Source organism: Heteronotia binoei, chromosome 10, assembly GCF_032191835.1.
Source record: "Heteronotia binoei isolate CCM8104 ecotype False Entrance Well chromosome 10, APGP_CSIRO_Hbin_v1, whole genome shotgun sequence".
Taxonomy (NCBI): domain Eukaryota; kingdom Metazoa; phylum Chordata; class Lepidosauria; order Squamata; family Gekkonidae; genus Heteronotia; species Heteronotia binoei.
In genome coordinates this window covers 91,283,779-91,308,846 of record NC_083232.1, presented here as the reverse complement: position 1 = coordinate 91,308,846, position 25,068 = coordinate 91,283,779, and the positions used below count along the sequence as shown (strand labels likewise).

The window sequence follows — 25,068 nt, the reverse complement described above, 5'->3', positions numbered from 1 at the left end:
CAGCCAAAGTGGCAGAGACTCCTGGCGTCGTCGTTAGCCCTTTGCACACGGATTGCCATTGCTTTCCCCGTGGACTCGGGGACCTGTCGTGTTTTCTTTGGTACCTGGGTGAAAAGTTATCCTTTCTTTCTCTCCTCCTCATGCAGCCATTGCCGTCCTGAAGGAGAGAGAGCCGGGGTCTTTTGTGGTCCGTGACAGCCACTCCTTCAAGGGAGCCTACGGCCTCGCCATGAAAGTGGCCATCCCGCCGCCTTCAGTGCTGCAGCTCAACAAGAAAGGTAAGGCTTCTTGTACACTTCCAGTTCAGTAGCAGGACCAAAAGAGCCCCCGTGGCACAAAGTGGCAAAGCTGCAGTACTGCAGTCCACGCTCTGCTCATGTCCTGAGTTCGATCCCGGCGGAAGCTGGGTTCAGGCAGCCAGCTCCAGGTTGACTCAGCCTTCCATCCTTCCGAGGTCAGTAAAATGAGGACCCAGCTTGCTGGGGGAAATGGTGTAGATGACTGGGGAAGGCAACGGCAAACCACCCCGTAACAAAAAAGTCTGCCAAGAAAACATCCCAATATGATGTCACCCTGTGGGTTGGTAATGACTCAGTGCTTGCACTGGGAACTACCTTTGCCTTTTGAACAGGACCGGCTGAGTATTTTTTTTAAACTATTTAAGTTCAAGAGAAAGCTGTATGCAATGCATGCTTAATTGCAGTAAAAGCTGTGCAGTTGGTATTTTGTGAAGGAACAGTCAGGAAACAACCGGCAAAGGTCCAGTTTGTGGACTTCACGTATCGATCCCTCAGTGCCTCTTATTCCCTAATGTTTCAGTGAGTCACCAAAGAAAGTCAGCAAGTGTGCCATCTGGCATTTCCTTGCCTTTTGGCTATTAAATTGTGCATTTTGTGTAACTTAGCTTTGCATTTCATGGATTTTCTGACCCTCATAATCTTTACTCGCTCCGCTGAACAAGATGTGGTGATGTTCCACAGCCCGTTGCTTTGGCTGAATTCTAGGAACTTGTTTCAGTTTTGTTCAAATTCATCTGTCGTTTCCCACCAGTTCATCGGCAGTAATTCATCCGTTGTGATTTTTTTTTTTTACGCCGCAGTTGGAGATCTGTCCAGTGAGCTTGTCCGGCATTTCCTGATCGAGTGCACCCATAAAGGAGTGAGGTTAAAAGGATGCCCCAATGAGCCATATTTTGGTAAGGACCACGCATGTTTGCGTGTTACTGTTTCACTAGAAGCACTTCCAGCCTGCCTTTTGACTTTAGCAGCTGTCAAGGAGACATGCAAAATGAGGAATAAAACCAGCTGCAATAAAATCCCATCAGCCGCATACTAAACTGTCCAAATGACAAAACAGTAGAGTCCTTTTCCTGCGCTTCAGCCACAAAGGGACTAACCAGTAGTCTCCAACCTTTTTGGCACCAGGGACCGGTTTTGTGGAAGACAATGTTTCCATGGACCGGGGCGGGCGACAGGTTCGGGATGATACAATTGTGCACTTTATTTCTATTAGTTTGGTGTAGTGCTGAAGTGCGCGCGGACTCTTATCTGGGAGAACCGGGTTTTGATTTTCCACTCCTCCACTTGCAGCTGCTGGAACGGCCTTGGGTCAGTCATAGCTCTCGCAGAGATGTCCTTGAAAGGGCAGCTGCTGTGAGAGCTCTCTCAGCCCCACCCACCTCACAGGGTGTCTGTTGTGGGGGAGGAAGGGAAAGGAGATTGTAGGCCACTCTGAAATTCGGAGTGGAGGGCGGGATATCAATCCAATGTCATCATTTTATTATTATTATTATTATTATTATTATTATTATTATTATTATTATTATTATTATTATTATTATTATTATTATTACATTGTAATGTATAATGAAATAATTATACAACTCAGGGCCCAGTTGCTAACAGGGCATGGACTGGTACTGGTCCACAGACTGGGGGTTGGGGACCTCTGGACTAAGGGATCCTCCCCGAGAATGTGGGGTGCGGGGAACTTGCGGAAGGGAGTGTATGAAGTCTCTTTGTCATCCCCTGCTTCAAAGACCTGGGAGCCCAGTTTATCCTCTCAGCTCTTCTCCCTGAAACCTCTGTGTCCCCCTATTGTATTCTGCTTCTCGCTTCCTGCCTGCTCCAGCCACACCCTTCCTTTCCGGTTGAGCTTCTGCCAAATCTTTTTATCTCCTTGCTATTTATGCTTTGTTCTCAGCCCCCCCCTCCCCCCCGGTTTCTTTCCGTTGTTTGCTTGCAACCTCTGGTGCCCTTCTGCTTATGTTTTGCGCGCAACGTCCGTTACTTTCCCAAACGCTGTATATATCCCCAAATAAATCAGCCTAATTTAGAGCAATAATAAGGGCCCCGTGGCGCAGAATGGTAAAGCTGCATTTGGAGCTTCTCTGCTCACAGCCTGAACACAGCGGAAGCTGGGTTCAGGTAGCCGGCTCCAGGTTGACTCAGCCTTCCATCCTTCCGAGGTCGGGAAAATGAGCACCCTGCTTGCTGCGGGGGGTGGGGGGAGTATAGATGACTGGGGAAGGCAAGGGCAAACCACCCTGCAAAAAGTCTGCCGTGAAAATGTTGTGATGCGATGTCATCCCAGAGTCGGAAACAACTGGTGATTGCACAGGGGACTACCTTGACCTTTTTACTTTTGAGCAAAGCCAAAGCGCCGTTTAATTTGCAACATTGTATTTGAACCTGCTCATCGCTTTGGTGGGCACGATGAGGGCAGAAAGGCGGGCTATAACTTATCTCTATAAACCTTTAAAACCAAAGTTTACCTTCCAGAGTTTTTTCAAGGGAGGCTTGACGCAAATGAAGGCTGCCTCAGAAGTGCAAGCAAGCTTATGTCTCTCGCTGCTTCAGAGCAAGGCCGGATTAACAATTGGGCCAAGTAGGCACTGGTCTGTGGGCCCCCGTGCCTTTAGGGGCCCCGGGCTGGCTCCCCCCCCCCCCAGCTTCCCCCCTGCTTGCAGCCCTCCCAGCCTGCATCCACAGCCAGCAACTGAGCTGCTTTTTGCCCAACTTGCCTGGTGCGGCAGCTGTTGGTGTTGTCTCCACGTTTGCCTCTCTCTGCCTCTCCCCCGCAGCGTTGTCAAACGGGCTTTTGAGAAGGTGCCTGCAGGGGGCGTGGGTGACGGGGCAGGCGCTCCGACTCTGAGATGACTTGCGAGCCCCCCCCCCCGAGATTTCGACTGCCTAGGGGCCTTTGTGGGGTTTAATCCGGCACTACTTCAGAGGGCAATAGTGGACATCACCCCCTTTTGCTATTTACGCCGCTTCGTTTTGACGTTAGAGAGCTGGCGAATGACCCCGTCCGTCATCTTTGGCTAAGGGCTTGGAGGCCACGGTGGGCTGGCTGAAGAAGAGTAGATTGGAATTGTCAACCCTTCAAAGATGGAGGTTCAAAGACCAGGGCTAAAGCTGGAGCATAAACTGCCAGCTCTTGACAGGGTGCCATTAACACCAGCGCCAACAGTGAAAAGCTAGGGAGTGACCCTGGATGCCTCTCTTTTCAGTGGAAGCCCTGGTCACACATATTGCTAAAGTGCCATTTTTTCATCTATGCCAAGCTAAACAACTGGCTCCCCTTCTGTTATAAGAACATAAGAGAAGCCATGTTGGATCAGGCCAATGGCCCCTCCAGTTCAACACGCTGTGTCTCATAAGAACATAAGAGAAGCCATGTTGGATCAGGCCAATGGCCCATCCAGTTCAACACGCTGTGTCACACAGTGGCCAAAAACCCCAGGTGCCAGCAGGAGGTCCATAAGAACATAAGAGAAGCCATGTTGGATTAGGCCAATGGCCCATCCAGTCCAACACTCTGTGTCACACAGTGGCCAAAAAACCCAGGTGCCATCAGGAGGTCCAACAGTGGGGCCAAGACACTAGAAGCCCTCCCACTGCTGCCCCCCCCACAAGTACTAAGAATGACTACTCCATTTGCACAATGTACATACCTGGGAATGGAACCAGTTTGATGTAGTGGTTAAGTGAGCAGACTCTTATCTGGGAGAACCAGTTTTGATTCCCCACTCCTCCACTTGCAGCTGCTGGAATGGCCTTGAGTCAGCCATAGCTCTCACAGAACTGTCCTTGAAAGGGCAGCTGCTGTCAGAGCTCTCTCAGCCCCACCTCCCAGGGTGTTTGTTGTGGGGGAGGAAGGGAAAGGAGATTGTGAGCCTGTCTGAGACTCTGATTCAGAGAGAAGGGCGGGGTAGAAATCTATGGTCTTCTTCTTCTTCCTGCACTACACACAGTCTAACTTGAAGAGAAGGGCGGGGATTCTCTCTGATTCAGAGAGAAGGGCGGGGTAGAAATATACGGTCTTCTTCTTCTTCCTGCACTACACACAGTCTAACTTGGAGAGAAGGGCGGGGATTCTCTCTGATTCAGAGAGAAGGGCGGGGTAGAAATCTACAGTCTTCTTCTTCTTCCTGCACTACACACAGTCTAACTTGGAGAGAAGGGCGGGGATTCTCTCTGATTCAGAGAGAAGGGCGGGGTAGAAATCTACGGTCTTCTTCTTCTTCCTGCACTACACACAGTCTAACTTGGAGAGAAGGGCGGGGATTCTCTCTGATTCAGAGAGAAGGGCGGGGTAGAAATCTACGGTCTTCTTCTTCTTCCTGCACTACACACAGTCTAACTTGGAGAGAAGGGCGGGGATTCTCTCTGATTCAGAGAGAAGGGCGGGGTAGAAATCTACGGTCTTCTTCTTCTTCCTGCACTACACACAGTCTAACTTGGAGAGAAGGGCGGGGATTCTCTCTGATTCAGAGAGAAGGGCGGGGTAGAAATCTACGGTCTTCTTCTTCTTCCTGCACTACACACAGTCTAACTTGGAGAGAAGGGCGGGGATTCTCTTTGATTCAGAGAGAAGGGCGGGGTAGAAATCTACGGTCTTCTTCTTCTTCCTGCACTACACACAGTCTAACTTGGAGAGAAGGGCGGGGATTCTCTTTGATTCAGAGAGAAGGGCGGGGTAGAAATCTACGGTCTTCTTCTTCTTCCTGCACTACACACAGTCTAACTTGGAGAGAAGGGCGGGGATTCTCTCTGATTCAGAGAGAAGGGCGGGGTAGAAATCTACGGTCTTCTTCTTCCTGCACTACACACAGTCTAACTTGGAGAGAAGGGCGGGGATTCTCTTTGATTCAGAGAGAAGGGCGGGGTAGAAATCTACGGTCTTCTTCTTCTTCCTGCACTACACACAGTCTAACTTGGAGAGAAGGGCGGGGATTCTCTCTGATTCAGAGAGAAGGGCGGGGTAGAAATCTACGGTCTTCTTCTTCTTCCTGCACTACACACAGTCTAACTTGGAGAGAAGGGCGGGGATTCTCTTTGATTCAGAGAGAAGGGCGGGGTAGAAATCTACGGTCTTCTTCTTCTTCCTGCACTACACACAGTCTAACTTGGAGAGAAGGGCGGGGATTCTCTTTGATTCAGAGAGAAGGGCGGGGTAGAAATCTACGGTCTTCTTCTTCTTCCTGCACTACACACAGTCTAACTTGGAGAGAAGGGCGGGGATTCTCTCTGATTCAGAGAGAAGGGCGGGGTAGAAATCTACGGTCTTCTTCTTCCTGCACTACACACAGTCTAACTTGGAGAGAAGGGCGGGGATTCTCTTTGATTCAGAGAGAAGGGCGGGGTAGAAATCTACGGTCTTCTTCTTCTTCCTGCACTACACACAGTCTAACTTGGAGAGAAGGGCGGGGATTCTCTCTGATTCAGAGAGAAGGGCGGGGTAGAAATCTACGGTCTTCTTCTTCTTCCTGCACTACACACAGTCTAACTTGGAGAGAAGGGCGGGGATTCTCTTTGATTCAGAGAGAAGGGCGGGGTAGAAATCTACGGTCTTCTTCTTCTTCCTGCACTACACACAGTCTAACTTGGAGAGAAGGGCGGGGATTCTCTTTGATTCAGAGAGAAGGGCGGGGTAGAAATCTACGGTCTTCTTCTTCTTCCTGCACTACACACAGTCTAACTTGGAGAGAAGGGCGGGGATTCTCTCTGATTCAGAGAGAAGGGCGGGGTAGAAATCTACGGTCTTCTTCTTCCTGCACTACACACAGTCTAACTTGGAGCGTCGTCTTCTTTTGACTACAGGGAGCTTGACGGCTTTGGTGTACCAGCACTCCATCACTCCTCTGGCCCTGCCCTGCAAGCTTCTCATCCCAGACCGAGGTAAATCTTCTCGAAACGAAATGGAGCCCAGCTAACTAACTAAGTAGCCCAGCTCCCCTTCCAGAATGTCTTTCTTCACACAGCAGCTCTTTTGTTATGGCGGGCGAATCAGCATCCAGCCTGGAGTTTTGATGGGACGGAGGGTTTGGATAACAGAGCCCATGATTGAATTTCTCCATTCTGGTATCAGATGATCAAATCATTGCAGAAACCAGATGTGGTGATAATTTTAGGCATCTGACTGGGTGCCAGAGACTTGATGCCAACTGGGTGTGTTCAGAAAAGATCGCTGTGTTCACAGAACGGCCAGAGCAGACTTTGCTTTGACCTACCAAAATAGGAACTTTAAAAAGTAAGGAGGAAGGCAAAAGGTCACAGAGCAGAGCCGTTAGAAAGTGTGCAGGAAACATTCAGTCCAAAGTACCTTCTCCTTACTGGTGGTCAAGCTTTGAAAGGGAAAAAAAGGTTCTACAGGTTTACAGCAAAATCCAGTTGCGAATGGCACTGATTGGCCAGTGCCATGACGACCTCAATACATCTCCCCCAGAACATTTTGCAGACGTTTTAGAATGTTCTTTCTTTCTGTTTCTTTCTTTCCTTCCTTCCTTTTTGTTTCTTTCCCTCCCTCCTTCCTTCCTTCCTTCCTTCCTTCCTTCCTTCCTTCCTTCCTTCCTTCCTTCCTTCCTTCCTTCCTTCCTTCCTTCCTTCCTTCCTTCCTTCCTTCCTTCCTTCCTTCCTTCCTCCCTCCCTCCCTCCCTCCCTCCCTCCCTCCCTCCCTCCTGTCTCACGTAGTTTTGGATGCAGTTGGTAGGGATGCAAAGGAGAAGTCCATTGCTGCCTAACCCCGCTAGCCGCCTTGCAGACACACCCCAGTGTAGTGCAGTGAAGGAAACGCAGAGCCTCGCAATCCAGGTTGTCACAAAGGCACGTGTGGCTGCTTCTCTTTGCAGATCCGCTGGAGGAGATGTCCGAGAGCTCCCCGCAGACTGCCGCAAACTCAGCTGCAGAGCTTCTGAAGCAGGGGGCAGGTGCGTAAGTTCCCAGGGACTGAGAAACACACTGTGGGGTGAAGTGGCTGAAACAAACCAAAAGGCACAGCCAGCCAACCTCCGATCTGTAGTGCATAAGGGTAGTCCCCTGTGCAAGCACTGGATCGTTACCAACCCGTGGGGTGACGTCACATCAGGATGTTTTCACAGCAGACTTTTTACAGGGTGGTTTGCCATTGCCTTCGCCAGTCATCTACACTTTCCCCCCAGCAAGCTAGGTCCTCATTTTACCGACCTCAGAATGAGGGAAGGCTGAGTCGACCTGGAGCCGGCTACCTGAACCCAGCTTCCACCGGGATCAAACACAGGTTGTGAGCAGAGCTTGGACTGCAGTACTGCAGCTTTACCACTCTGCGCCACGGGGAGTATGCAGTATTTCTTTGCAGTATGCAGCGTGCTTTAGCAGTTAGTATAAGGCGCAGTTGCCGAAAACCGGCAATAATTTTCCCAAATCATTTGGAAGAGGAAACGTAAAAATACTCCATTCAGAATTAGAGGTATTGTGTATAAATTCCAGAAAAATTGGCAGACATGCTGTCGTGACGTTCAAAGATGGATTTCAAGGGATCAAAAGTTTCAGTGCTCCCCTCCCATTGCCAATGTAACACAAAATGATCTTCTCATTTCTCATTTTGATAGCTCTGGGGTGCAATACTGCCCTCTGTTGGCAACCTTAATAGCAGAATGGGGCAGGGGAAGGAGATATATTTGTTCTGGTTAAATAACTGATTTATCACTTGCCCCGAGGAAAACTACTGTCATAAACGATAGGCCTTTGAAACCAGAAAGATTATTTGCCTGAGTGTTAACATTTTCTATCCAAAGGCCTTGATCCTCAGGGATTAAGTATTAGTACTTTCCTTCCACACGGAAAACAGAACTAAAGTAGGACACTTGCAGGTCACGTATTTGCACCCTTGAGGCTGGTGAACACGAGGTCTTCAAATTTATTTAATAAAAACATAAGAGCCCTGCTGGTTCGGACCAGTATTCCATCTATTCTAGCATCGTGTCTCACACAGTGGCCAACCAGTTCCTCTGGGTAGCCAACAACAAGGTATAGAGGCTGAGGTCTTCATAAGAACATAAGAAGAGCCCTGCTGGATCAAACCAGTGATCCATCTAGTCCAGCATCCTGTCTCACACAGTGGCCAACCAGTTCCTCTGGAGGGCCAACAACAGGGCATAGAGGCTGAGGTCTTCATAAGAACATCAGAAGAGCCCTGCTGGATCAGACCAGTGATCCATCTAGTCCAGCATCCTGTCTCACACAGTGGCCAACCAGTTCCTCTGGAGGGCCAACAACAGGGCATAGAGGCTGAGGTCTTCATAAGAACATCAGAAGAGCCCTGCTGGATCAGACCAGTGATCCATCTAGTCCAGCATCCTGTCTCACACAGTGGCCAACCAGTTCCTCTGGAGGGCCAGCAACAGGGCATTGACTTTCTTTAAAATTCAACTGATGAAATGTTTTAATGTGCGATCCTCACCATTTTGGGGGACCCTATTAAAGTGGAAAGGCAGCATACAAATGCTTCAAATAAATACACTTTCCCTGTAAGGAAAGGCTAAAGAGTTTGGGACTTTTCAGTTGAGAATAGAGATGACTGAGATAGAAGTTTCCACCCACTCCCTCTCCTTCCCACCCGCTAGCCACCCAAGTGCCCTTCCAGCAGGCAGCAGGGCATTCACATGGGCAAGAGGACAGTGGCAGACGCCTCGCTAGAAGCCAAGTGTCCTGGCAGCTGCCACACCTCAAGGTGTACTGATGTTCCCACAGTTTGGTGTGGTGGTTAAATGTGCAGACTCTTACCTGGGAGAACCAGGTTTGATTCCCCACCCCTCCACTTGCAGCTGCTGGAATGGCCTTGAATCAGCCATAACTCTCTCACAGGAGTTGTCCTTATAATGGCCACTGCTGTGAGAGCTCTCTCAGCCCCACCTACCTCACAGGGTGTCTGTTGTTGGGAGAGAAGATACAGGAGATTGTAAGCCGCTCTGAGTCTCCGATTCAGAGAGATGGGTGGGGTATAAATCTGTCGTCTTCTTCAGAGAAGAGAGTAGTTAGTTTGGTGTAGTGGTTAAGTGCACGGACTCTTATCTGGGAGAACCGGATTTGATTCCCCACTCCTCCGCTTGCACCTGCTGGAATGGCCTTGGGTCAGCCATAACTCTGGCAGGGGTTGTCCTTGAAAGGGCAGCTTCTGGGAGAGCCCGCTCAGCCCCACCCGCCTCACAGGGTGTCTGTTGTGAGGGAAGAAGATAAAGGAGATCATGAGCCGCTCTGTGATTCAGAGAGAAGGGCAGGGTATAAATCTGCAGTCTTCTTCATGCTTCGGCCCTAGGAGCAGGTGGTGACAGGGCTGAGACGTATTACGCTAAAGTGGCATTGGGGTTTGAATGGACCCCAAAGTAAGCCATGGAAATAAAAGTACCTTGGACAGTATTGTTGAGCAGGAAGTCAGCAGCAAAGGGAAAGAAGATTATCTGCCCTGAGCCCGTTGTAGGAAGGGCGGGATATAAATTTACTAAATAAATAAATAAGATTTTCTACTTTGGCATTGCCATAGATACCCGGAAGAAAAATGCGAGCGTGCTTTAAAAATGCAGGGTTGTTTTTTTTTCTACTTCCAGAAGTTTGGGGGGGGGGGGGGGGGAAGGGGATTGTTCAGTGTTGATTGAAGTCAAACTTGCCGTTAAGAATGACTCCTTTCTCATCTTCCTTTTGTTCCCTAAACCAGCCTGCAACGTTTGGTACCTGAATTCCGTGGAAATGGAGTCGCTCACAGGTTACCAAGCTGTGCAGAAGGCTTTGAGTCTGACGCTGGTGCAAGAGCCGCCACCCATCTCGACAGTGGTCCATTTCAAAGTGTCTGTGCAGGGCATCACGCTGACGGACAACCAGAGGAAGTGAGTGCGGGGAGCGGGTTCTGCAGGCATCCCTGGGAAGGGGAGGAGGAGCCATTGCAGACATTACCCGGCAAACCCCGTAAAGGAACGACAGCCGGCCGGCCACTAGGGAGTGTGCGGGTGTGATACGCAGGCATTTTCACTTTGTTACATTTGTGTGTGCAGTTTTGTTTTGGTTTTTGTAATGCTTTTGAGGTGACCAGTTTTCATGGTGGCGGATTGCTTTTTAGTGACTTATTTTAGAAGAAGAAGAAGATATTAGATTTATATCCAGCCCTCCACTCCAAAGTCTCAGAGGGGCTCACAATCTCCTTTCCCTTCCTCCCTCACAACAGACACCCTGTGAGGTGGGTGAGGCTGGAGAGGGCTCTCACAGCAGCTGCCCTTTCAAGGACAAGAGGCTCAGCGCGGCCTACAATCTCCTTTACCTTCCTCCCCCACAACAGACATCCTGTGAGGTGGGTGGGGCTGGAGAGGGCTCTCACAGCAGCTGCCCTTTCAAGGACAGAGGCTCAGAGCGGCCTACAATCTCCTTTACCTTCCTCCCCCACAACAGACACCCTGTGAGGTGGGTGGGGCTGGAGAGGGCTCTCACAGCAGCTGCCCTTTTCAAGGACAGAGGCTCAGCGCGGCCTACAATCTCCTTTACCTTCCTCCCCCACAACAGACATCCTGTGAGGTGGGTGGGGCTGGAGAGGGCTCTCACAGCAGCTGCCCTTTCAAGGACAGAGGCTCAGAGCGGCCTACAATCTCCTTTACCTTCCTCCCCCACAACAGACACCCTGTGAGGTGGGTGGGGCTGGAGAGGGCTCTCACAGCAGCTGCCCTTTCAAGGACAGAGGCTCAGAGCGGCCTACAATCTCCTTTGCCTTCCTCCCCCACAACAGACACCCCTGTGAGGTGGGTGGGGGCTGGAGAGGGCTCTCACAGCAGCTGCCCCTTCAAGGACAGAGGCTCAGCGCAGCCTACAATCTCCTTTACCTTCCTCCCCCACAACAGACATCCTGTGAGGTGGGTGGGGCTGGAGAGGGCTCTCACAGCAGCTGCCCTTTCAAGGACAGAGGCTCAGAGCGGCCTACAATCTCCTTTGCCTTCCTCCCCCACAACAGACACCCTGTGAGGTGGATGGGGGCTGGAGAGGGCTCTCACAGCAGCTGCCCTTTCAAGGACAGAGGCTCAGAGCGGCCTACAATCTCCTTTGCCTTCCTCCCCCACAACAGACACCCTTTGAGGTGGGTGGGCCGAGAGGGCTCTCACAGCAGCTGCCCTTTCAAGGACAGAGGCTCAGAGCGGCCTACAATCTCCTTTACCTTCCTCCCCCACAACAGACACCCTGTGAGGTGGGTGGGGCTGGAGAGGGCTCTCACACAGCAGCTGCCCTTTCAAGGACAGAGGCTCAGCGCGGCCTACAATCTCCTTTACCTTCCTCCCCCACAACAGACATCCTGTGAGGTGGGTGGGGCTGGAGAGGGCTCTCACAGCAGCTGCCCTTTCAAGGACAGAGGCTCAGAGCGGCCTACAATCTCCTTACCTTCCTCCCCCACAACAGACACCCTGTGAGGTGGGTGGGGCTGGAGAGGGCTCTCACAGCAGCTGCCCTTTCAAGGACAGAGGCTCAGAGCGGCCTACAATCTCCTTTGCCTTCCTCCCCCACAACAGACACCCTGTGAGGTGGATGGGGCTGGAGAGGGCTCTCACAGCAGCTGCCCTTTCAAGGACAGAGGCTCAGAGCGGCCTACAATCTCCTTTGCCTTCCTCCCCCACAACAGACACCCTTTGAGGTGGGTGGGGCCGAGAGGGCTCTCACAGCAGCTGCCCTTTCAAGGACAGAGGCTCAGAGCGGCCTACAATCTCCTTTACCTTCCTCCCCCACAACAGACACCCTGTGAGGTGGGTGGGGCTGGAGAGGGCTCTCACAGCAGCTGCCCTTTCAAGGACAGAGGCTCAGCGCGGCCTACAATCTCCTTTACCTTCCTCCCCCACAACAGACATCCTGTGAGGTGGGTGGGGCTGGAGAGGGCTCTCACAGCAGCTGCCCTTCCAAGGACAACCTCTGTGGCCACTGTGTGACACAGAGTGTTGGACTGGATGGGCCATTGGCCTGATCCAGCATGGCTTCTCTTATGTTCTTATGAGAGCTGTGGCTAACCCAAGGCCATCCCAGCAGGTGCAAGTGGAGGAGTGGGGAACCAAACCCAGTTCTCCCAGATAAGAGCCCATGCACTTAACCAGGCTCTTCCTCTAAGTGGTCCCTCTAAACTGCAGAGTCTTGTGAACAAAAATTCTACTTGTGAACTACCAGCATTCAAATTGTGAGCGCCTGCATAAATTAGCGTGCTCTGGGGCCATCCTTCCTGAGCTAAGAGAAAAACGTGTGAGCTGGAGGCTAAAAATCTGTGAACTGGCTCACACTAACTCAGCTTAGAGGGAACACTGGTTGTGAGCAGAGAGCTCAGACTGCAGTAGTGCAGCTTTACCACTGTGCCACGGGGCTGCTTGCTGCATATACGTTTCCTTAAATGAATAAGCCCGGTCTCATCCGATCTCAGAAGCAAAGCGGGGTTGACCCGGTTAGGGGCTCAGACGGGCATCCACAGTCGCTACACAGAGGCAGGCAGTGGTGATCCATCCCTGTTCGTCTCTTACCCTGAGCGCCCTATAGGGTTGCTGTAAGTCGGTGACTTGGCAGGGATTTACCGTCACCAAAGTAAATTAAGAAGACTGCAGAATTATACCCCGCCCTTCTCTCTGAATCAGAGGCTCAGAGCGGCTTACAATCGCCTATATCTTCCTCCCCACAACAGACACCCTGTGAGGTAGGTGGGGCTGAGAGAGCTCTTACAGTAGCTGCCCTTTCAAGGACAACCTCTGCCAGAGCTGTGGCTGACCCAAGGCCATGCCAGCAGGTGAAAGTGGAGGAGTGGGGAATCAAACCCGTTGGTGGAAGCCGTCAAGGGTAGATTGCAGCTACCGCGGGGCATATGGATGCCGGACGCTTGAGCCACGTGGAGGAGGGAAGGACAGTGTCCGTTACGTTCTTTCGCCAACAGCCCAAGTGAAGGTATTCTTTTGCTTGGGCTGTTGGCCAGTTTCAGCCAACCAGATTGTGTATGGACTAAGAAAAGTGTGGAAAATTAACGAAAAGCACTGAAATAAATTTATAAATGCAAGTTAATTATTCAAGAAACATTTTACAAAACCGTACCACTTCGCAATATACAACAATTTATGAGCACCAGAGTCGATGCGTAGGGAGAAAATTTAAGAAGTTAATTGCCATTCATTGTGTCAGTTTCCGACCTCGAAACGCTTGTAAACCATTCGCCGGACTCTGCGGGTTAATGAAAGTGCCACTGCCGAAAGTGTTTCGCATGCAGTCGGTTTGGATTGCTCAAAGGTTATTTTCTTTTCAAAGATGCTGCATTAAAGCTTCATTCTTTGGTCAAGCTTTCTTTGTATACAGTGGGTAGCCAACAGCCTCTGACAGTAAAGCGCCTGTAATACTGTTTCAACAATTCTTTTGTCAAAGAGACGTATCCCGCTTTTCCCAACAACACGACATGCTGGGAATTATTAGGAAGGGAATTGAAAACAAATCAGCCAGTATCATAATGCCCCTGTATAAATCGATGGTGCGGTCTCATTTGGAGTACTGTGCAGTTCTGGTTGCTGCACCTCAAAAAGGATATTATAGCATTGGAGAAAGTCCAGAAAAGGGCAACTAGAATGATTAAAGGCTGAAGCACTTTCCCTATGAGAAAGGTTGAAACGCTTGGGACTCTTTAGCTTGGAGAAACGTCGACTGCGGGGTGACATGATAGAGGTTTACAAGATAATGCATGGGATGGAGAAAGTAGAGAAAGAAGTCCTTTTCTCCCTTTCTCACAATACAAGAACTCGTGGGCATTCGATGAAATTGCTGAGCAGACAGGTTAAAACGGATAAAAGGAAGTACTTCTTCACCCAAAGGGTGATTAACATGTGGAATTCACTGCCACAGGAGGTGGTGGCGGCCACAAGCATGGCCACCTTCAAGAGGGGTTTAGATAAAAATATGGAGCAGAAGTCCATCAGTGGCTATTAGCCACAAAAAAAATTTTGCCACTGTGTGACACAGTGTGTTGGACTGGATGGGCCATTGGCCTGATCTAACATGGCTTCTCTTATGTTCTTATGTGACACAGAGTGTTGGACTGGATGGGCCATTGGCCTGATCTAACATGGCTTCTCTTATGTTCTTATGTGACACAGAGTGTTGGACTGGATGGGCCATTGGCCTGATCTAACATGGCTTCTCTTATGTTCTTATGTGACACAGAGTGTTGGACTGGATGGGCCATTGGCCTGATCTAACATGGCTTCTCTTATGTTCTTATGTGACACAGAGTGTTGGACTGGATGGGCCATTGGCCTGATCTAACAAGGCTTCTCATGTTCTTATGTGACACAGAGTGTTGGACTGGATGGGCCATTGGCCTGATCTAACATGGCTTCTCTTATGTTCTTATGTGACACAGAGTGTTGGACTGGATGGGCCATTGGCCTGATCTAACATGGCTTCTCTTATGTTCTTATGTAGCGCTAATGCTGGAGAAAACTCTCAGCACGTCGACTTCTGCGTCCATGAATTGTTGTATATTGTGAAGAGATACGGTCGTGTAAAAAGTTTCTTGAATAATTAACTTGCATTTATAAATTTATTTCAGTGCTTTTCGTTAATCTTCCGGTTTTCTTAGTCCATACACAAACCAGTCTCTGGAGCCTGAGACTTTTAGTAAGTCCACCTGCAAATAACCGTCCGCGTTACTCAGCCTGTTGGGCGTCTGCCTCTCTCGTCTTTTCCCAGGCTGTTCTTCAGAAGGCACTATCCAGTCAACACGGTGATTTTCTGCGCTTTGGACCCGCAGGACAGGAAGTAAGGATGATGGAGGGCTTTTTCTTTCTCGTGCATGTCAGGTTCCCTTGCCGTGTTGATGCTCTGTTCTGTTGTTGCTTTGTACTGAACCGCCTGCTGCACTGCTTGGAAACGAAAGTATTTGGGCCCTCTGGCAGTGCCTGCCTCCCAAAGTCATGGCTGTCTGTTAAGGAAAAGGAAAGGAAAGGTCCCCTGTGCAAACACCAGTCATTTCCAACTCTGGGGTGACGTTGCTTTCACAACGTTTCCGCTGCAGACTTTTTACGGGGTGGTTTGCCATTGCCTTCCCCAGTCGTCTACAGTTTCCCCCCAGCAAGCTGGGGACTCATTTTACCGACCTCGGAAGGATGGAAGGCTGAGTCAACCTCGAGCCGGCTACCTGAGAACCCAGCTTCCGCGGGGATCAAACTCAGTCGTGAGCAGAGCTTAGGACTGCAGTACTGCAGCTTTAACACTCTGCATAGACCAGAATTTAAATGGTAATTTGGCTTCTGTCTCATTGCATTTTTTCCCATGATCCCCATTCCTGCATATATATATTATAGCAAAGGAAAGGAAAGGTCCGCTGTGCAAACACCAGTCATTTCCAACTCTGAGGTGACGCTGCATTCACAATGTTTTCACGGCAGACTTTTTATGGGGTGGTTTGCCATTGCCTTCCCCAGTCGTCTACAGTTTCCCCCCAGCAAGCTGGGGACTCATTTTACCAACCTCGGAAGGATGGAAGGCTGAGTCACCTCGAGCCGGCTACCTGAGAACCCAGCTTCCGCCGGGGATCAAACTCAGTCGTGAGCAGAGCTTAGGACTGCAGTACTGCAGCTTTAACCCTCTGCGCCACGGGGCTCTGTTAAGAGTGTTTTGCGAAGGAATTTCTTAGTGCGAGAATGTCTGCTTTGTAACCATTCAATGTTTTGAACGTATCTCGCACCAGAGAGTTGGGCGCGCATGTAATGGCTAACCTCTTATATATATGCATTCACTAGCATCCCGCCTTAATTTCATCACTGGCTTTGCCGGTGGGACTATCCTGTCTTGCGTTAAACGCTAACCCTAAAGAAATGAGGATTGATATTATTGAAGATAGTTGTAGACCTGAACAATGCAGTGTTTACATTTTGCTTCAAGACTAAGAAGAAAAACTAATAAAAATATTTGTCTCTTCATTCCTGCCTCCATCTCTCCAATTCTTCCGTTGTTTGTTGCCTTGATGCAACAAGGTGGACGAAAGACGGGCCTTCAGCAAAGTAAGTCGACTTTGGTTTTTACCGTGTGAAAGGATCTGTGACTCGCGTAACGCGAGCGTCTTCTTTTTGATAGTTGGAAACAATGCTTCTAGGGCCCTGTTCACACAGCGTGTTGAGTTCATGTTAAACTGACCCGGTTCTGTTCCGAATATCTGTGTTCCGGATATTATCGATCAGACTGCCGTACTGCAATTCGAATCGCTCCATGGTGAAACCGTCTTCTGCCGTCCACACAACGGCATCACACAGTTCTTTTTTCCCCCTCCACTATTATGCGCGTGTGCGCATTATGCGCATGCGCATAGATTAAAACATTATGTGGTTATGCACATATCGTTAAGTAGTAAAAAAAATGGCGACCATAACCGGATGTCTGAGGCTCCTTTTGCTCTGAGACAGCCTTCAGACATCCGGAGGTTAATATCGCAGCAGAACTATCCAGATGGAGAAAACTACGAGGTGAAACCGGAGAACTCAAAAAAACACCACAGAGGATCACCCACCTCACAGGGTGACTGTTGTGGGGGAGGAATGTAAAGGAGATTGTGAGCCGCTCTGAGACTCTTCAGAGTGGAGGGCGGGATATAAATCCAATATCATCATCATCTTCTTCTTCTTCTTCTTCTTCTTCTTCTTCTTCTTCTTCTTCTTCTTCTTCTTCTTCTTCTTCTTCTTCTTCTTCTTCTTCTTCTTCTTCTTCTTCTTCTTCTTCTTCTTCTTCTTCTTCTTCTTCTTCTTCTTCTTCTTCTTCTTCCAAAATAATCCAGTCCTGAGAAGGATTTGGGGGGGCTACCAGGAGTTAATACCGGGAGGCAGATGTTGCTGTCTGATCAACCACTTTAAATCCGGAAGGAAACAGCAGCGACATCTGATTATACTGTGCGTCTGAACAGGGCCTAGCTGTATTTTGCATATGGCTTCTAACTGTACCCACCTCACCTGGATGGCCCAGGCTAGCCCGAACTTACCAGGTGTTGGAAGCTAATCAGGGCCAGCTTCGGTCAGATGGGAGACCACCAAGGAATTCTGTGGTCATGACTCAACGACAGGCCACGGCACAGTGCCCCTGTTCGTCTCAGTTATGGGTTCTCCAGTATGGCACTCCTCTGTTCTCGAACCCAGCGGTTCCCAGCCTTTTTGGTATGGTGACCCAGCAGTCCAAATTAATTTGGTAGGGTGACCCATCCAGGCCTTGCGCTCGAGGCAAACTGTGACCTTGGCACCCATCCAGTTCCATTTTCTGCCGTGGCTGATCAGTTGTTCCGGCGAAACCGACAAACGTCACACAAAGGGGCCCAGCCGCCTCCAGTGTGAACCTCAAGGAAGTGGCATTCTGACCAATGTTCCCTCTAAGCTGCAGAGTCCTGTGAGCAAAAATTCTACTTTGTGAGCTCCTGGCATTAAAGTTGTGAGCTCCTGCATAAATTAGTGTGCTCTGGGGTCATCCTTCCTGAGCTAAGACAAAAAGGTGTGAGCTGGAAGCTAAAAACCTAACTCAGCTTATAATAATAATAATAAACTTTTATTTATATCCCACCCTTCCCGCCGGAGCAGGCTCAGGGCGGCTAACATGACATGGTATACCATGATTTATAAAACAATTTTAAAATACAATTAATACATACAGTTAAAACAGTTACATTAAATTACAGCTAAAATTAAGTTAAGGTGCTATATTCAGTTGACGTATTTCGATGGCGAGATATCGCTTTCAGGGTTCCTCATATGCTTGCAGAAAGAGAGTGGTTTTGCAAGCCCTGCGGAATTGATTAAAGTCCCGCAGGGCTCGCACTTCCTCCGGCAATTGGTTCCACCAGTGGGGGGCCATTACAGAAAAGGCCTGCTCTCTTGTTACTCTTAGTTTGGCCTCTTTTGGTCCAGGGATCCTTAGAAGGCTTTGAGAACTAGATCTTAGTGCTCTCTGGGGAACGTGTGGGGAGAGGCGGTCCCTAAGGTGGGCAGGGCCTCGGCCATATAGGGCTTTAGAGGGAACACTGATTCTGACATGCAAAGCCTTTGCATATGGAGTTTCCATTCCAGCCCTTGCCCCTTCTCATTACTCTGTGATTCTATTCTATGCAGGGTTTTATTTTTTTGTAGCAGGAACTCCTTTGCATATTAGGCCGCACACCCCTGATGCAGCCAATCCTCCAAGAGCTTACAGGGCCTACTGTAAGCTCCAGGAGGATTGGCTACATCAGGGGTGCGTGGCCTGATATGCAAAGGAGTCCTTGCTACAAAAAAGGCCTGATTCTGTTATTTCCTCTAATCCCCACTAAGGTTCTAAAGAACTCGCTCTTATTAACCGTAAAGTGAATAAAAAATGCCAACTTATGTGTGACATGGAAAATACTCATTTCAGGGTCCCACCTTTTTGTATTTCCAAAATACAAAAGAGATCAGCGGAAAGGGTGAGGCCAGCCGTTGGGGGGTGGGGGGGATTGGCCCACGACCCACAGGTTGAGAAACACTGCTCTAACCCCTGAATATGCCCCAGCAAGCACTTCGGTCTGGGTCTCAAAACCTGCTGACAGTTCCCAGCATCAGAAAAGTTAGGCTTAAATCAACTAGAGCCAGGGCCTTTTCCGTTGCTGCCCGTAGCTGGTGGGATGAGTTGCCGGAGGAGGTCGGGGGCCCTGCGAGAGCTCTCACAGTTTCTGCAGGGCTTGCAGAATGGCACTCTCCCGCCAGGCATTTTCGTAACGGCAACACCTGCAGCAACGGGACAGGCCCATAAAATACTACCAAGGGTTCTATCACATCGCGCTGTGGTGATCCGGGGACCTCTTAGTACTTCGAATATCGACCATGTCGCTGCTTACCACCATTAGCATTCTAATAGTTGTCTGAAACTACTGGACTACCACCTGTGGATGTTTTAATAATTGTCCTTAAGTTCTTATGTTTTGACTGTTGTTTTATCTTGTTTGGTCCCGCTAATCCGATCGTGTGCACATATATGAACATATGAAGCTGCCTTATACTGAATCAGACCTTTGGTCCATCAAAGTCAGTATTGTCTTCTCAGACTGGCAGCGGCTCTCCAGGGTCTCAAGCTGAGGTTTTTCATGCCTACTTGCCTGGACCCTTTATAGTTGGAGATGCTGGGGATTGAACATGGGACCTTCTGCTTACCAAGCAGATGCTCTACCACTGAGCCACAGCCCCATTCAAGGCTCTCCAGGGTCTCAAGCTGAGGTTTTTCACACCTATTTTCCTGGACTCTTTTTATTTGGAGATGCTGGGGATTGAACCTGGGACCTTCTGCTTCCCAAGCAGATGCTCTACCACTGAGCCACAGCCCCATTCATGGCTCTCCAGGGTCTCAAGCTAGGTTCTTCACGCCTCCTTGCCTGGACCCTTTTTTGGAGATGCCGGGGATTGAACCTGGGACCTTCCGCTTCCCAAGCAGATTCTCTGCCACTGAGCCACCGTTCCTCCTTGACTCTTGATCTGTGAGCCACCCTGAGCCTGCCTTTGGCAGGGAGGGCGGGATATAAATTAAATAAATGAATGAATGAATGAACCCCCCACTCCTCCTTGCTCTGTGCTCTCTGCAGGGTCTTTGGCTTTGTCGCGAGGAAACAAGGCAGCGCCACGGACAACGTGTGCCACCTGTTTGCAGAGCACGACCCGGAGCAGCCTGCCAGCGCCATCGTAAACTTTGTATCAAAGGTCATGATAGGTTCCCAGAAGAAGAACTGAAAACGGTCCTTCGGGAGCTCCCGGGAAGGTGGCCGGGATGAAGCTGGTCTCTGCACCTCATCATTTCCCTGGAAGACATTTTTTTTTCTGCATAGCAATACAAGGAGCGCGTTTTATAGCAATACCGGAAGCCCGTTCTTTGATAAACTTATCGGATCATTTGCAGCGTTTGGGGGAGAAAGGAGCCGGAAGCCCGCTTTGGAACCAGCCATGGGAAAGAAGAGGGAAGTTGAGAGTTGAAGTCCACTTCCTAGCAGTTTTCAGCCTTCTGATTTGTTTCCTCCGGGTAGGGGGTAGGGGTGGGAGCCTGCGGGTGAGATGGCGGAGAAGCTGTTCTCCCATTCAGCAAGGCAGATCGTTCTGGTGTGCACATCTTACTAGAAGGATTTGCACGCTCTGAGGGTGGAACTCTCCATTGTAAAGGAATTGCAGAGCCCCTAACTGCAGTGTAGAGGGACACTGGCAAGGGAGAATTGGCAGATGACAGCACACAGGCCAGAAACCCTTCCACTGTCCACTTCCCCAAAAATGCCCCCGCAAACATTGCTTTAAAATCTTTTCTTTCCTCATAAACCAGAAGTAAGGCCCAGCCGGTAGTCTGTGGGGAGTGCATTTGTAGCAGAGAATCAGTGCGTACGCGTGTGGTTATAATGAGCATCTTTTCCCTTTGTCCATGCTTCCCCTTTGCGAGCACCTGCCTTTGCATTTGCGTTATCTTTGGAAAGTGGGTTTGGGAGCACGCCTCAACCGGGCTGATGGACTTCTGCTGCTAAATGCTTGGCCATAGTTCCATCGATGGTAGCTGTAGTTCCTTCGGGCTCTTCCTTTTGTTTTTATGACAGCAATAGAAGTCAAGCTTAAAGGGGAATAAGGTATGTGTGGAGGAGATTGATGCAGGTTCGTTTGGGAAGGTGCAGAGAGAGAGAGAGAGAGGAGGGAGGGAGGAGGGAAAGCCAGCAAGTGAGAAAGATGTGGTTCGGGAGATTTGCCTTGTGCGTGTAAGCGTAAGAAAGACTTTGGGCTTGCTTGAGGGCTAGAGGGGTTGGTGAACAAGGCAAAACGAGAGACGGGGAGGGAAATGGGTGGTGCGTTTGTTTTAATGTTGCTGCGTTTATATGAAGAATTAAGCAGGGAAAGTGACGTTTTTGATTGCAGGATAAAAATGAGGGAAAAGCACATCGAAAATAGTATATTATAGATGTATTTTTGTGCTTTTGCCAGATTATTTATAGTGTAAAATGGATCTCGGTATGTTGTATAGATGTCCTGAATCTGGACATGTTGTTGAGCTTTGCTGACTTAGACTCTCCCAAAGTCCAGCTTTGACATTGGCCGTTTGTTTTTGCTCAGCCTCGTGTGAAAGACCCACACACGGCTCTCGTCAGTGCGTCGGCCAGCCTGCTTGTGCTTTGCAGTAAAAATAGGGTTTTCATATTCTCACTGTAAAAAAAAAAAAGTGGGGAAGTCCACTTACTTTTGCAGAAAGCGCATTCCTATCATTTTCTACTTTTAAAAGCAACTACACTACTGTACAGTTTTTTTTATTTTGAAATAGCAGTTTATGCGAATGGGTTTTAGGATAATCTTTTTTCAAAAAGAAAAAAACCCACCAAAAACTGGGATTTTTTTTTTTTTAGAGTCCCAAAGGGAGTAATCTGTATTTTTGGTGCACTTATTGGGTATTCTGAGAATTGTTATGCCCTTCTTGGACAATCTGACGCATTTCATGTGACCTCATAGCCTCAATGCGGAGTATTTTTAGACGCTTCCAAAGGCTTTTTTTTAATGTTCAGAGATTGGCTTTGGTGTCGCTTGAGAATCGTTCTTGGGGACTCCTTCATACCCAGATGTAGCAGACTGGGGAAGCCACCATCCGATGGTATGATCCCACACTACAAGGGAACACATCTAGGCAGCTGTAGAGGTAGTGTTGGTGTGTTGGGTTTTCCCATTCCGTCAGCATCCCTAGCCCGCTCCGTGTCTGTCTAAGTGAACGATAAAAGCTTTGGAGTCCAAATAGAAGAGCAATTGGACCATGACGGCCATGTTTCTCTTGGTGCTGAGGAACAGGCTGAAATCCAGAACCGGGGGGGGGGGGGGGGGAGAAGAAACAAATGCATATTGACCGAGTACATTCTAAACATCGAAGGGCCTGAGGATGCTCATGAGATTTATGTATATTGTGTTGTCTCTAACATTGGGCTTTTCAGATGCTGGAAGTGTTGCCTATCAGTCCACATTCAGCTTGGACGGAGCGTGCTGGGCTCCATTTTCTGAACCATTGGCTGCTTCTATTGCTTTCCACTTAACTCCTGCAGAAACTGCTCCTTTCAGAGACCGCATATAAACACGGCGTCGAGTATCTTGGATCTGTTTCGCGAGCAGAGTCCCTTTCCCCTGGCGGAAGGACCCTTCCCCTAAGATGCATCTTGCCGACAGAGGGAGGGCCCTTCTGGCCAGAGGAAAGTCCTTCCTTCCAGAGGAAAGTCCTTCCTTCTAGAGGAACAGCTTCACGGGGGCCCAGTCTGTTCTCGCCCAGTTTGTAATCCCAACACCCTTTGAAATAGCTTTCTTTGGTTTAGGCAGAAATAGGAAAAGACTCCTGAGCGTATCTTTTGGGCAGGGTTTCATACAGTCGCCATCTTTCCGCCTGTTTTGAACCTCGTAAGCAAAGCTACTCTTGAAGCACCCAAGACAAGAGACCCCCGTTTATCGTCCTATCTAAAACACTCGCCAAGCGAACCAGTTCTGCACAGTTTTTAAGCCTTTGATGGCAGTTCGGCGGGCTTAGCACCAATGCTCCCTCTAAGCTGTGGAGTCATGTGAGCAAAAATTCTACTTCGTGAGCTACTGGCATTAAAGTTGTGAGCAAGTGATTTGGCTACTGCATAAATTAGTTTGCTCTGGGGCCATTTTTTCCTGAGTTAAGACAAAAATGTGTGAGCCGGCAGCAAAAAAACCCGTGGGCTAGCTCACACTAACTCAGCTTAGAGGGAACGCTGCTTAGCGCTAACTACTTCAGTAGCCATTCCGGTAGTTCCTTGGGACCAGTTGAAAGCGGGGGTATACAGAATTAAGTGTTGATTAAATGAATCCTTGAGATGCTCCCCTCTCATTTTCTCCTTTACCAAGCCGGATGTTCTTTGCAGCTGATGAATTCCTCAGTAGGGAGAACGTGACTTCAGCTGTCTACATTTCACTTCATCGGCAGGACGGATATTGATTGGAATCAAGTTTGGTGCTATAGGCGGTTAGGCTGGTGAGTAATAGATCACTTTTGCCGTCTTGAGGTCATATTTTGCCTTCACAACGGCCAGTGAAATAACTCTTCGGGGGACACAATGACCCCAGCGCTGAGGTGGGGTGGGGGGGGGGGGACACAGAACGTAGAAACTGCATTGAATAACGGATGAAAAATTGTAACCGAGGGAACCTCTCTGGCCTGCGTAGCACCATAATCTCTGTTTTGATGTACAGAACACACATGCAACCATTTAAGCACAGGACACCAGACACACATTCACTTGACTTGGGATTGTGGGAACTACAGCGGTGCATCGAGCACTTTTTGTCTTTCCCAGGTTTTTGACAGTTATATGTGTTGAGTCTCACAGGTAATGCCAGCAAGTTGCCACTTGTATTTATCCACGCTCCTATTAACCTCCTTGTTCATTGTACTACTGTACTCCTACAGTGTTAATATATATATATGTATTTTAAAAGAGGCTAAAAGCCATGGGTGCCTTCTGTTGGGCATAGCCATTGCGCGGCTTCCCCTTTATTTCAGTGAAGCCATTTGCGGGCCATGTCCTCTGGATCGCGTGGCATGTGTTTGTTTTTTTTAATAACGAAACCGTTCCTGTTTATTCGACAGTATCCGTTTTTTAAAGAAAAGGTTTTCTTATCTGCCTTATATAGTAGCGATTTTTTTTTGCCTTTCTCCAAAACATGTATAAAAATACCCATCATGTAAATGAATGTTCTATAAATTCTATGTATAGTCATTTATCTTGGCTTTTTTTTTTTGAAATGTCTCCTCTATTCAGATTCTAATAAAAAAAAATAAGAATTTTATAAATCTAATTCTACAAACCGGTACTTGGAATCTGCTTTCATCTGGTGGGGGTCAAGTTTAGGCTCAGTGGGCATAAAAGCACTGAGGCTGGGGGGGTTGGGGTGGGGGGAGGTTGCTATTCTGACATCATTGCAGACCCAAAGAATGCACGCAGACATTTCCTTGTCGACTTCACTAGGGCAAATACTTCATACGTGTTTGCTCTCTTCTTGATTGCTGAGCAGAGGGGTTAAAACAGATAAAAGGAAGTCCTTCTTCACCCAAAGGGTGATTAACACATGGAATTCACTGTCACAGAAGGTGGCGGCAGCTTAAAACATAGACAGCTTCAAAAGGGGACTGGATAAGCGTATGGAGCAGACATCCATCAGTGGCTATTAGCCACAGCGTATTGTTGGAATTCTTCCTGGGGCAGTGATGCTCTGTATGCTTGGTGATGTGGTGGGGGGGACAACTGTGGGAGGGCTTCTGGTTTCCTGGCCCTACTGATGGACCTCCTGATGGCACCTGGGTTTTTTTGGCCATTGTGTGACACAGAGTGTTGGACTGGATGGGCCGTTGGCCTGATCCAACATGGCTCCTCTTATGTTCTTATTGGCGTGATCCAACATGGCTCCTCTTACGTTCTTATGTATTCAAAGCTGCTTCTGAATAGGCGCTTCCTCTCCAGGCTAAACATCCCCAGCTCCTTCAACCTTTCCTCATAGGACTTGGTGTCCAGACACCTCAGCATCTTCGTCGCCCTCCTCTGGACCCGTTCCAGCTTGTCTATATGCTTCTTAAAACGTGGTGCCCAAAACTGACCACAATCCTCCAGGTGAGGTCTTACCAGAGCAGAGTAAAGCGATATTATCGCATCACGTGATCTAGACACCATACTTCTATTGATATAGCCCAAAATTGCATTTGCCTTTTTGTACGGCCTCTGGTACTTAGTGTCGGTTTTTTACAGAGGTCTCTGTTTTTGGTTCTTTTGACATAACGGCCA

General features: G+C 49.0%; 1 protein-coding gene across 1 annotated transcript in view; it reads left to right on the top strand.

Moving 5' to 3' along the window:
• Positions 1-24,088, top strand: part of TNS3 (tensin 3) — a 298,608-nt gene extending 274,520 nt beyond the window's left edge. Inside the window, exons 25-32 of the mRNA XM_060247769.1 lie at positions 147-278; positions 1,100-1,195; positions 6,105-6,182; positions 7,133-7,210; positions 9,973-10,141; positions 14,988-15,056; positions 16,274-16,300; positions 19,861-24,088. Of these exons, the coding sequence (XP_060103752.1) occupies positions 147-278; positions 1,100-1,195; positions 6,105-6,182; positions 7,133-7,210; positions 9,973-10,141; positions 14,988-15,056; positions 16,274-16,300; positions 19,861-20,005 (794 nt within the window). The 3' untranslated portion in view covers positions 20,006-24,088. The remainder of the gene's footprint in view (positions 1-146; positions 279-1,099; positions 1,196-6,104; positions 6,183-7,132; positions 7,211-9,972; positions 10,142-14,987; positions 15,057-16,273; positions 16,301-19,860) is intronic.
• The last annotated feature ends 980 nt before the right edge of the window (positions 24,089-25,068 follow it).